Here is a 13,778-nt window from a genome sequence, read left to right on the forward strand (position 1 = left end):
TATTATTGAATGTCACATTTTATTTGTTTGTCACATTTTAAAGTGCTAACAAATAACTACTTTGGACATACCATATTTATGAAAAACAACAAGCACATGATTTTATGCTGCTGTTTTATTGATTGTGAGGGGCCTTGAGCACATTACCTAAAAAACCTTGTTAGAATGTTTTAAAAGGAAGAAATAAAATCTCTAGCATGACACTACATTCCAGACAACCTACTTTATTTCCTTTGTAGCTCCTAATAAATGGTGAAAAACACAGATTCCTGACTAAACAGGCATATAAAAGTTTTTCCCACTCTCTATGCCCTTAAAAGGGGGTTCCACAAAAGCCAATTGACTGGCTGTTGTTGTTTCCAAATGTGTACAACACAATATAAGCCTGCACGTTCAGCAAAACAGTGGTGGTGCTGTACAAAATGTCACATGCAGCGCTGGCTACATGTCTCCCTTCCAGTCCGTACCATAAAGTGAAACACTATTCAACCTGTTTTCTATTCAAAACAAAAAGCATCATACTCTTGTTGTTATCCACATCAGTGTTGGTGCCCTGGTCGTTGGCACATCTGCAGTATGATTCAGTCCTGCTTTAAAATGCAAAGACAATTTCTAAATTGCTACTCTGTAAGAAGGGCATTTGGGGAATTGAACCCTGATAAATGCAAGCTGACTTAAAACGATTGACTCTTAATGTTATCTCTTTGGGGAGCTGCTACTGGGTGCAGTACATAGATCCTGCTTGGCATCTGATCCATTAGCATGTTAATCTCTATCAATTAGAAACAAGCACACCTGAGCACCAGAAGCTTTTATACCCCATTCTGACTGAGCATCACCCAGGCAAGCTCAACAGCAGATGCTCTAAAAATACAAAATTTCCATGTGTTTTTGATCTGTGTGTTGAACAGTTAGGAAGATAAAGTGCCCATCCATTTCCTGTCACTTTTTTGGCTACAGACCTATGAATCTGTTTAGGCCTTGCAGCACAGAACAGTAGCTTCATTGAGAAGCAATTTCTTTAAAACTGTCAATCATAGAAGACGGTGCGAGACATCTTGGACTCAGACAACTTTGATATTTTATTTATTTATTTAATTATTTTATACCCCGCCTATCTGGTCATTGCGACCACTCTAGGCGGCTGGTTTCGCTTCATTACTTACATGCAGCTACAGAAAGACAAATATACCGGTACTCTGCCAATCCTTCTAACATTCATGGAAGGCTATGCTGGCCCACCTCCTCTTCAGATGCTCCTGTTCTCATCAGAAACAATGGCATGCCAACCCACAGCTTCATAACTGTAAAGTAAAAACTAATGTGGAAGGACTTAAAACTCTACAGCAGTGGTTTCCAACCTTGGGTCCCCAGATGTTCTTGGACTTCAGCTCTCAGAAATCCTGACCAGCACAATGAGTGGTGAAGGCTTCTAGAAGTTGTGCAGATACCACTCTGATGGCAGAAAGTGAGGAGGAATTAAAGAACCTTGTAATGAGGGTGAAAGAAGAGAGTGAAAAAAACGGTCTGAAACTCAACATGAAAAAAACTAAGATCATGGCCACTGGTCCCATCACCTCCTGGGAAATAGAAGGGGAAGATATGGAGGCAGTGACAGATTTTACTTTCTTGGGCTCCATGATCACTGCAGATGGAGACAGCAGCACCAAAGAATTGATGCCTTTGAATTGTGGTGCTGGAGGAGGCTCTTGAGAGTCCCCTGGACTGCAAGGAGAACAAACCTATCAATTCTAAAGGAAATCAAACCTGAGTGCTCACTGGAAGGATAGATCCTGAAGCTGAGGCTCCAGTACTTTGGCCTTCTCATGAGAAGAGAAGATTCCTTGGAAAAGACCTTGATGTTAGGAAGGTGTGAAGGGAAGAGAAGGGGACAACTCAATTAATACTAGATGCGGACTGGACTATTATTTTACAGTCCTTTAACAGAGGACTGTGCCCTGTAAAGCAGGACCCATGGCTATTCTAGTTTCACTACTTCTTTGATCAGTTTGAGCTGACAAAAACAGAGATGAAAAAATGGATTTTCCCCACCCCTAGTTGAACTATGAATCAGCACTTATATAAAAGGATAAAACTAAAGTAAGAACAGTAGCCTGACCTCTTATTTATACAGCCATATTTGCACAATGTTTTCTTCTGATAAAGGGCATCACATAAGGTTGTTTCTGCATAAAAGAACAGCTGGAGCCAATTCTTTGAGCTGTTCATACCCTATTATAATGATTGTTGAATTCAAAGGGAATTTTCAAACCTGAGTGTTCCTATCTTTCCATCACATTCTATGCACAGAACAACAACACTGAAAATGAAGAAATAAATGGACCCTCGTTCACGTCTAAAGTTAGAGATGAGTCATACAGCCACAGGTGACAAAAGAGGTTGTGATGGCTAGAATGGTGCACTGCAGATTGAAAGCCAGAAACTAACCTAGCATGGAGCAAATATCTTGCCACAAGTTCATCTATTTTGACATTTTTTTTAAAAAGCCATGAATGCCCTGTGCAACATCTTTCCTCTATTCAGATGAAGACCTGAATGTGAGCTTCTCTCACTCACCCATTGTGAAACCGTAACTGCTATGTCTGGTTTGAGCAACATCTAGCAACTAATCAGTATTTTCTCCTGCCTTGTGTTGAGTGTGGTGATGTGCGGACATCATTCAGGAATAACAACAAAGTAGTTCAGTCTTTTCTCCAGCCTTTGAAAGATGATTTTGAAACAAGACTTGCACAAGACACATTAAGAGTCATAACTGAATACAACACACCCTTCTCCGCATTTTACTCAAAATATTTCACTGTCTTCTTACTAAGTGGTGATTCATGAATATTGTAACAGCTAGCAGGCTAGTATCATGTTCAGTTCAAATTCCCGGGTGTGAGAGAAGCACTAATGCCATTTCCTCTATACTGCCAAAGTACAGAGGAAAGTATCCTCCAACTCTTTTGCTGGAGGATGGAACAAAGGATCTAGTGGCATTTTAAAAACCAGATTTTATTTGGCATAAGGTTTTGTGGATGACAGACTTTATCAGATGCATAGACAGTTAGCAAAAGCCCCATTTCATGGTCTTGAAAGCATGAAGAGGAGTTTCCAGTCCTGGCAGCTCTGTAGGCACTTAATAACACTCTTCAGACCTTTGTGCTCATCATACAAAATCTTCTAGAGCAGTAGTTCTCCACCTTGGGTCCCCAGACATTCTCGAACTAAAATTCCCAGAAGCCTTCACTACTAGCTATGCTGGTCAGAGTTTCTGGGAGTTGTAGTCCAGGAACAGCTGGGGACCCAAGGTTCAGAAGCACTGATCTAGAGGGATGGGGTAGTGGGTGGGGCTTAAACATCATGAGTATAGCCTTGCCATCTGCTCCATGAGTATAGCCTTCTACACCCTTCCAGACATAACAATTTGAGTTAGCTGATGTTTGTACATATGGCATGCCAGGCAAGTATATTAGTCTTCAAGGTATTTCAAGTCTGATAAAACATACTTTGAACTTTTTCACATTGTATAGATCCTTATTTGAAAGATTACTTGCTATGGAAATACTGCTTTCAGCAGAGCTATTTGTAAAGATGTGAAATTTTGTGTATATACAATGTCATTGCAAAATATTTTTTTCCATGAATGACAGTTGAATGCATTTATATTACAATGTGTTAATATGAATGGAAATGGAGTTTGTAGGTCCTGTAACTTGCACCCTCTGTAACTACAGAACTCTGGTTTTATAGCACTTTGGTGAATCAGATCTTTTATTTTACATGCCATTATTCCTCCAGGTTTTGTAAAATTTTAGTCATAATAAAGATGCTTAGCATCATTGTGACAGCTTGAGTTATAGGCATTTTATGATACAGAAAGTACCAAAGCACAGATTTATTTTATAGGTTGGAAGGATCATAGCTTTCCTATTATCTGCACTGTGAAAGAGATAACAGATTGTGTATTGTTAGGATATCCACTGATGCTTTGTCAAAAAAGAAGATACCATTTCACACAAAAAAATTGCATATGTTAATTCAAATACATCACTGTGAATTCAGAAACAATTACTATAATTAAAAAAGGGGGAAGCCTTGTAGCCTCTTTAAGTGTGATTTGTGAATTTACTACAGGGCCTTTCAATTGAAGCTTGTATGGTTTCCTTAGCTGTAGATTTATTTATTATACATGTGCTAGATGAAAAGAGAAATGGGTCAGGGAAGGAAACTACTGGGGTCAGAAAAAACTAAAACACAAAAAGGACAAAAGATGATAATTATCTTAGTAGCAGCCATTAATAAAGCAAACTGTAGTTGATACAAGTATCTTTGCACTTTTAAGCCGGTTAATACAATAGTGCTGTGTTTTTTTAAAAGTGTGTCCTTATTCAAGCCACAGAAGATGGAACTAAATCTTTGATGAATTCTTGTTCAGCTCTTTCCCACTGAAATCTAACTCTGACATTTATTTTACTCGAGAATAAAACCATTCCCGAAGAAGAATAAAATCACTCTCAAAGATGCCTCTGCGCCAGTCTGTTGAAGTAACAAGAAAGTCCTGTGATATCTTCAAGACTAAAACATTCATTATGGCATACAATTTATACAGGGGTTCCCAACCTTGGGCCCCCAGATGTTCTTGGATGAAACTCCCAAAAAGCTTCACCACGAGCTATGCTGGCCAGGATTTCTGGGAGTCATACTCCAAGAATAGCAGGGGACTCAAGGTTGGGGACCACTGCTGTAATAAACTGATTTGTTTTAAAGGTGCCACAAAATTCCTTGGTATGATGATTATGATGAAGAAGAAACAACTCAATTGTCTCCCACCACTGGCAGAGCTTGGAAATTACTTTTCAAAAGTAATTAAAGGCATATTTCTAAGACCAAAAGTAGGTAACAATTGGCTACTATTTAGACAGTAACTTTATAGTTTTCTTCCTCTAAAGCAACTCAGTTTCTTTTATTTACTGTTTTAAATAGTCAAGTTACAAGCTGCAGGCCAGTGGAACAAAATATTCTCTCTTCCTGGGTCTCTTCACTGTCATCTGAACACTCACGATGGAATCATCTGCACATAAACCCTGTGATATTTGTCCTTCAATATAGAGTAATAAGCCCAAACTCTCCGTAAGTGTAAAATTAATGAAAAGATTACAAGTGCAGTACAAAAGCAATGAAGTTATCCTTTAGTGAGTTACAATGGTAATGCTGCTTAGCTATGCCTTTGTTATTGGACAAATGAATTAATTAGAAGTAACTAGTTACTTCAAACTCTGACCAGTGGTTTTTAAGTACAGATGTTTGGCATCACATCCACGTCAGTCTATTCTTTTGCATAGACTGTACAGTGGTGCCTCGCTTAACGATTGCCTCGTTTAGCGATGAATTCGCATAACGATGTGTTTTTTTTAGAAAATACTGTAAAGTACACGGACTGTTGCATCTGCCCTGTGTTAGCAAATTATGGCATCCATAACTTTGGAAGAGGAGCAGGCCCACCCAGCTTGGAAGATCCACACCGGTGTTACGGAACACCTTAATAGGACATACACAACGGAAAGAAGAACTGTAGGCTGCTATCCCTGCTCAGTCAAAAACAAAACAAAACTAATTGTTTTCAACAGGAGTAATAGTGCCAGCCTCTAAGCCGCAGCATTCTCTTCGGGAACTGCTCTTCCTCCTTTCCAAAACAGGGAGAAATGATCCACAGTTAGGCGAGTTTCCCTCAGGGGGAAAAAATAGTATTTCCGATCAGAATAGAAAACTCGGCGAAGCAGTATTGCCCTTGATAGCCAGCAGGTGGCAAACGAGGAGCCTCATTCGGGCTTCGCAACACCCATAAACAATAGTTTTTACCGACGTGGCCAAGTACTGTATCCTCTCCACTTCCCCACCCGCAACACATCGTTTTTCATTTATTTATTTTTAAATCTTTTCGTTCCACTGCCACGGTTCGGCTCCTGCCGGAGCAGATCCTGGAGGCGAGGCTGAGAAGAAAGGGAAGCGGAATAAGGCAACGATTCCTTTCGCCCTCTGCCTGCCAGGAGCGCAAAACTCGGGGCATGCTCAGTAAAAGCCAACCGGGCCTTGGAAGGAGGCGGCTGTGACTCGACGCCACCTCCCTGGCTGCCTCGGTCCCTCCCTCCGGCGTCGGCTTCATGTTCCGGGGAAGGCGGCGTGTGGGGCGGGGAGTGAGTGGGGGGGCGGGGGAGTCGAGGAGGCACCACGCGCCGCGCGCCCGGGTGAGGAGCGGAAGAGGCTGCTGGGCGCGGGGCGGGGCGCGTGAAGGGCTGGCTCGGAGAACGCTGAAGTGGCCCCGCTGGAACGCGGCAGTGAGGCGTTCCAACGTTCTCTTTCCGAACGTTGGGAGACTTTTGGAACGGTCGCGGCGTTCTGCGGCGCCCACGCGAGGCCCGGCCGGAATCTCTCGCTTGCTTTCGTGACCGCTCGCTCTCCGGGGAGGGCAGGCAGGCAGGCAGGCGGGCGCCAGCGAGCCGCTCTAAGGGAGGAAAAGGAGCCGCGGCAGAGTTGTTTTTTTCCCGAGTCCTGAGGCTGGCAGGGCCCGGCGGGGTTTCGGGGAGCGCTCCGCTCGGCGTTTCGCACTTCGATGGTTTGCTCCGACCGACATGAGCCGCCCGTCCTCCGCCGGACCCAGCACTAGCAAACCTTGCGGCAAGCAGCAGCAGCAGCAGCAGCTTACTCCGTCTCTGGCGGCGGCGGCTGCTCCCGCTGCTGCTGCTGCTGCTGCCCCCGCCAGTAACAACGCCGCCGCCGCCGCCACCATCTCGGCTGCCGGAGCCGCCTCTTCTGGGGTGCCGGCGGCGGCCACGGTGCTCTCGAGCCCTGGAGGGGGCGACGGCAGCGGGGGGCCGGTCTCGCCTCAGCACCACGAGCTGACCTCGCTGTTCGAGTGCCCCGTGTGCTTCGACTATGTCCTGCCGCCGATCCTGCAGTGTCAGGCCGGGCATCTGGTGTGCAACCAATGCCGGCAGAAGCTGAGCTGCTGCCCCACGTGCAGGGGATCGCTCACCCCCAGCATCCGGAATTTGGCCATGGAGAAAGTGGCCTCGGCCGTCCTCTTCCCTTGCAAGGTAAAGGGGGGGGGGAGAGAAAGAGGCAGTCCTGGGGCAGCGGTCGGGCAGGACCGCCGGGGATGGAACGAAGGAGCCCGCCTGGCTGGTCTCCGCCTCTGCTCTTGAGGTTGCGGCAGTTATCTCCGTGCTTTTATTAAGGGGTGGCTCTGGTTAAATTAATAACATGGTGATGATGATGAATCTGTTCATCCTGCTGCCGGGACATGATCTGGTCGAGCTACTCCCCATTTGCGCCTTTGGAGAAACGAACTGAGAGTATCACAAGTGGCGGGTGGTGGTAGGCGTATCTTTTAATCTCTTGCCGCCAGCCTTTCCATTCACACGGCGGTTGCAGCCACCGTTTCGTTCCAGGGATGCGCGTTTCTCTTCCGTCAGGCCAGCAAATAGGGACATGGAACACCCTCTGCAATTAGCGGATCCTTCTGAGTGCCTGATGCTCCTAAATAGTCTCAGGATTTTCCCGTGGCCTGCAAGTCCTTGCTTGGGAAAGATTCATGAACTTGAATAGACAGCCCTTGTGGTGTGTTCTTACTGCTGCAGCTTTTTCTGTTAAAGAGTCACTTGTGAAGCAGGTGGTTCTAGTCTAACCTTTAGCCATGACTGTAAACAAGCTAGCAATTCTTGGCCTGTCCTAACTGCTGTCTAGGTGTTATTACAGGAATATCTTGTTTTAGAAGAACCTTGTTACAGTTATTGAACTATTTGCACATGGGCACTTGGAGAAGCATACATCCAAACAGTAATCTTATTTAGTAGTTGTACTGTATAAATGCGTGTAATTGTTGTGCCAGATTTGTGTTCTAGTTGGTTTACACTGAAGAGTTGTGTACATTATGTAGGAGTTAAAAGCCACAGTCTTATGCAGTAATTTTAGTTGTGTTGGCAGTTGGTACCAAGTTTTGTAGGGTCATTTTTGTTCTGCCCCAAGGCCTTTACCTTCTAGAATACTACATTTGGAGGGTTTGGAATTGATTGACACCAGTATACAAGCAACACACAAGCCTACCCTTCTTTTCCATCTAAAAGTCTTGAGGATGTAGTGGAACTCCTTAATAAGTGGATGGGATATCGGAGTGGATTTGGATAGAACACACTGAAACGTAATTTTTAGCTTCTGTAGGGGAAACTGGTTTATCTAAATGATGGCGTGAAGCTAATCTTTGATGTGCTTGCACTTCCCTTGAACCACCCGATGTAAATTTGGACTGGATGCAGTGGGGCTTACCTATATTTGGCGACCTGCAGGTACATGCTGTGAAGAGAAATGCTTTCTATAAGCACTCAAGAACAGTCAGACCTGGTTACCCACAAACTAGACTACTACAGTACATTTCACAGTGGTGGGAAGTCTGCTTCAGAGGATGGTTTGGAGGCTCCATTTGTTAGGAAATGTGGCTTCCTGAATGTGGTGGCAGCCAGGAAGTTGAGCAACCTAACTTGATTTGAGTGGTCAGTTCTATCAGTAAGCTTCTGGCCTAAGGCAGAGTGTTGGTCTTAACTATTGTAGTCCCGAACAGCTGGGGCTAAGGCTATTTAGAAGGCTGCCTTTAGCCATACAATCCTGCCTTTTTGATAGGATCTGTCCCAAGGGTCCTTTTGGAGCACTTGCCTTTCATCAATGTTAGGTTGTGCACAAGAGAAGGCCTTCTCTGCAGTGGCCCCAACACCATGGAGTCCCTTTCTTACTGATGTGTGCCTAGCTCTTTCTGTGTACACATGTAGTATAAAGCAAAAGTAGTCAAAGATCTTCCTATTTGAATCTGCCTTCTGTTTTGTCTGTGTGTGTTCAATATGTGTGTTGTCTTATGTGCCCCCAAGTCATCTCTGACCTATGGCAACTCTGTGAATGAGCCATCTCCAAAATGTCCTGTCGTCAACAGTCCTGCTCAAGGGCTGTAGCATCCTTTATGGAGCCAATCCCTTTTGGTCTTCCTCTTTTCTTTCTGCCTTCCACTTTTCCCAGCATTATTATCTTTTCCAGAGATTCCTGTCTTGTCATGATGTGGCCAAAGTAGGACAGCCTCAATTTCAAAGTTTTTTTTTTCCTCCACAGATAGTTCAGGCTTGATTTGATCTAGGATCCACTTGTTCAACTTTCTAGCAGGTCAGGCTATCTGAAAAGCTCTCCTCCAGGACCGCATTTCAAATGCATAGTTTTTTTTTCCCCCTTGTCAGATTTCTTTACTGTCCAGTAGAGTTGAGCATGAACCAGCAGTTTTAGCCAATTTGTTTTTTGGCTCAACAGGTGTTCAGTGCTTCCTAGCCCTGGCCCTCCAGCAGGCAGCTCCACTAAAGAGGCAGCTTCTGAAGGAGGCAGGGCAGGGAATCCAGGGAGCTACCTCTGTGTGGGTGCCTGTGAGAGGAAGCAGGGCTGGGAAACCTCGAACACCTGTTTGGCTGAAAAATGAACTGGCATAAGCTTCCAGTTTGGGGGTTTGTGCCCATCTCTACTGTCTAGCTTTCACACTCATACGTGGTGTTCAATATAGCTTTGCAAAACTTTGTCTGCTTTGTCTGTCATGCCCTGTATCTCATTTGCATGCTGTTTTCTGAGAGCATAGCCCTTAAAAAGGAAGTAAAATACGATAAAACAAATGTAAATGAAGCAAAACAAGGCCCAAATAGGGGTCAAAGAGATTAAGAGAGTGGTGATAAAGATCTAGGGAGCCTTGCTGTTTAGAAATAATGTGATTACTGTAAAAGAACACAAGAAGCAAAGTAAACATTTTTAATAGAAATATCATAGGCCAGATATCATTAATGTATGTAGGGTAAGGGTAGGCTGTCACTCTCCAGATGTTTTGGAGTACAACTCACATCATGCTTAACCATTAGAAAATGGTGTTTGTGTTGGTCTTGGGAAACTTGTATACAGTACAGTACTATAGAACATCAAACAGTTTGGGTGCCTTGTCTTTCTCCTTTTAAAAATACTTTCTGTGTCCTGCTTCTGGCTTAAATTAAAAGCACAACCAAAGCGTAATGCAAACAATCTGATATGGGACTTACCAGTGCCTTAAAAAGAAATTAATGTAGAGCCTAGGTTGGGCATTTGTAGGTGAGGATGGACTGGCAGGAAGGTGGGAGTATAATCCTCTTCTTTCCTGTAAATAAAGGGCCAGAAGCATCAATTCCCTCCTCCCAGTGTTTCTCATCTTTTAATTCAAGCATTCCAACTTCCTCTTTCCTGTTCAGTGCTGCCTTTTCTGGGGGAAATCAGTTGTTTAGAAGCACCTTAGTAAAAAGAGAGGCAGCAGCTGGCCCCAAGAGCTGCTTCCACCTTGCCTCCTTATCATAGCTGAACTGGAAACCCTTGTCTCTTTAAACTAGATATACTGGTGTATGTTTCATGTCACTTTCGCTCTATAGGCATTCTAAACCATTCTAAAGTGACATTGACACAGATCTTAAAGTCAGGCTGATAACAAGTGAGGCTGTAAGCCATCCTTTTACTCACCTTAAATTCTCCACTGGAAAGGCTCCAGGGAGGGAAGGAGGAAAATATGCTTGGGTAAATCAAAAATTGTCTTCTTGATCAAGTCATAGCATCAGTCAACTCATGAGGTATGGCAAATGTTTTTGAAAGGGGAGTGGGATGCACAAAGAGAGAACTCCTTAATATTAATTGGAAGTGGTGCTGGGAAAGAGGGTCTTAGGTTTGAGTAGGGCTCAGCTCATTGGTAGGGTCTGTGTTGTCCTTGCCAAAGGTAGAAGGATCTCAGCTTGGAGACAGGTTGCCATCAAAGTAAACAACACTGGGGTGGATAGATGAGTGTTCTCTCTAACTTGGTATAAAGCAGATCCATACATTCTTATCTGACAGCATAGAAAGCTACCTTATATGACCTTGCATTGGGCCATCTAGCTCAACATGTTGGCTTCATCACCCCTTTCCTAATTGCTCCCCTCCTCTGGGTGCTTTGGATGACAGCACCTACCAGGCCCAGCTAATATGCCGTGTTTCCCTGAAAATAAGACAGGGTCTTATATTAATTTTTGCTCCAAAAAACGCATTAGGGTTTATTTTCAGGGGATTTTTTTTCATGTACAACAACCTACATTTATTCAAATACAGTCATGTCATCTTCTGGTTGCTGCACAATGGTGGAGGGGTTTCACTTGACTTATTTTCAGGGTAAGGCTTATATTAGGATCATCCTGAAAAATCATACTTATTTTCAGGTTAGGTCTTATTTTGGGGGAAATAGGGTAGGTAGGAGGGTGGGATTTTGGAAGTTGTAGTTCCACACCTCTGGGCTGCTTCCAATATGCACCTCCTGACACAGTAGAATAGAAAACTCAGCTAATCCATTTTTTCCTGCCTATCAGATTTTTCTGGATTGGAAGGGAGATGGAGACAGCAGTGAGAAAGCACCATAGGCAACTTGGGATATAAAACATCTGCTCTAGCACTACCTTGTGATCTTTCCCAAGCAATGTGTGATCCACCAAGCCAGACTCAGTCTGCTGGGCTTATGGTGTGATGATTACTAAGGTACCCAGCAGCCTCTTTGTCTTGCAGTCACACACCAATGGCAAAACCATGCAGTTTGCCACCTTGGCATAGAGGCATATATGCATGTCTGGTAGATTGTATTTGTGCACCTGGTAGTTGTTTTTTGCCATCAGAAGAAATTAGTAAAGAATTTCAGGTTTAGAGAGAAATAACAAGCAGCAGTGACTAGCCTTTAATTCGAACATTAAGGTCTACTTCAAATACTATCTTTTCTTGATAGGAATGTCACCCAAACTTACCTGCACATTAGAAACCTGCTTTCTGGCTAGTGTAACATGATGGTAAAGAAAGATGATCCAATCTTGCCTTCAGGTAACACTGCTGATCCCTTCTCTTGTGGCACAATATTTCTGCTCTCAGAAGCACCCTGGTTTTTAAAGGGGTAAAGGAACTTCATCAAAGGGTAGCATTGTGGGTGCTTGGCTTTTAGGTCCAAAGGCTGGATTCCACTGGTTTCCCCTCATCAAATAGACTCGCAATGTGTTCAGAACATCATAATAAGCCATATTTTAGACTTTTAGTGGGTGGGGAGTGTTTGGGAATTTTATGTGTGTGCATGTGTCTGGTCTCTGGGTGTCTGTGAATTTTGTTGTATGTGTATATACTTACAATGACAATAAATTATTATTATTATTATTATTTTATTATTATTATTATTATTATTATTATTATTATTATTATTATTATTATTATTATTATTATTATTATTATTAAGTAGGTTGACTAGCAGGATTCCTTTTGTTGTCTTTTTTTACCTTTCTCTTAAATTTATACCAGCTGCATCCTCTTCTACACTGTACTATTCCACACACTCTCCAACAACCCACTTTTCACTCCAGCTGTCTATAACTGTTTCTCCCTTTCTTAATCCTTTTTTGCTGCATTCAGAAGGCTGTGATAGGCTGAGTCAAAAGAGTTGGTGGATACTAGGTGTGGTGTGTCTTTACATGGTCTCTGGTAGCCCACAGGTGCTGATGTGGAGAGGGTTCATGCAGCTACCTTGAGCTCCATAGTTTTTGGCACTCAAACGTGACAGTTTACCCACTTACCCTATGGGGAACCACTGCCTGGAAGCAATGTACTGTATTCAAGCAGTCTCAACTTGAAGTGACATACAGTGGTGCCTCACTTTATGATTGCCCCGCATTATGACGAATCTGCTTAACAACAATCTTTTTGTGATTGCAATTGCGATCGCAAAACAATGGTCTAAATGGGGGAATTTCGCTTTGCGATGATCGGTTCCCTGCTTCGGGAACCGATTCTTTGCAAAACGACATTTTTCTAACAGCTGATTGGTGGTTTCAAAATGGCCACCGAGTAATTAAAATGGCTCCCCACTGTGTTTAGGAACGGATTCCTCGCTATACAGGCAGTGAAAATGGCCGCCATATGGAGGATCTTCGCTGGACGGTGAGTTTACCTCATTGGAACGCATTGAATGGGTTTCAATGTTTTTTTTCCCCTCGCTTTACGATGTTTTCGCTTAACGGCGATTTTCCTGGAACGGATTATCGTCGTTAAGTGAGGCACCACTGTATTACACAGTCTTTTAGTAAGGGTTCCTGTGGTTGCAGTGTTATGGAAGGGGAACATGTTTCTTAGGTGGCAATATGTGTAGGTAGGAATATGTGTTGGCTGGAGGCCTAAGAGTGTACTGAAAGTTAGGCATCATACAGCGCTAATGGGAATAAGAAGAATTGTGTTGTATTTTATCCATAGTTTTTTTTCTGTTGTATGGATTGAAAACCTAATGTTTCAGGAGACATATTACAGCAGCCTACACCTGAGAGCCAGTGTGATACAGTATAGTATTAAAAGTGTTGGATTAGGAGACCTGGGTTAACTTCAAACTCTACTCAGCTCTGAAAGCTGCTCCCTATTATGATGCCCTGCAGTGTGTTGGGCTGCAGTTCATCTTGGCTGGAGATGATGGGACCTGTAGTCCCAGGATGCCTAGAGGATGCCAGGTTGGGAATAGGTAAGGTAGAGGATGGAACACATTTCCCCTTTTCTTGAAGAACAATGTGTCCTCTGCTTTTACAATCTGCATTAAGTGTTCCACATCAAAATCATATTTTTCCTCCTATTAGCACCTTTCAGTCTTGTATCTATCCTTGAGAAAAATATTGTTTGTCCTCTGTTGTTGTTTTTTCAAAAAA

At 43.4% G+C, this 13,778-nt stretch overlaps 1 protein-coding gene across 1 annotated transcript in view; it reads left to right on the plus strand.

Annotated features, from left to right (window-relative positions):
• Window positions 1-6,254: 6,254 nt before the first annotated feature.
• SIAH2 (siah E3 ubiquitin protein ligase 2) overlaps window positions 6,255-13,778 on the plus strand; it is a 30,679-nt gene continuing 23,155 nt past the window's right edge. The window contains exon 1 of the mRNA XM_020781884.3: window positions 6,255-7,097. Within this exon, the coding sequence (XP_020637543.3) occupies window positions 6,633-7,097 (465 nt within the window). The 5' untranslated portion in view covers window positions 6,255-6,632. The remainder of the gene's footprint in view (window positions 7,098-13,778) is intronic.

The sequence above is a fragment of the Pogona vitticeps genome, chromosome 3 (genome assembly GCF_051106095.1).
Source record: "Pogona vitticeps strain Pit_001003342236 chromosome 3, PviZW2.1, whole genome shotgun sequence".
Lineage (NCBI taxonomy): Eukaryota > Metazoa > Chordata > Lepidosauria > Squamata > Agamidae > Pogona > Pogona vitticeps.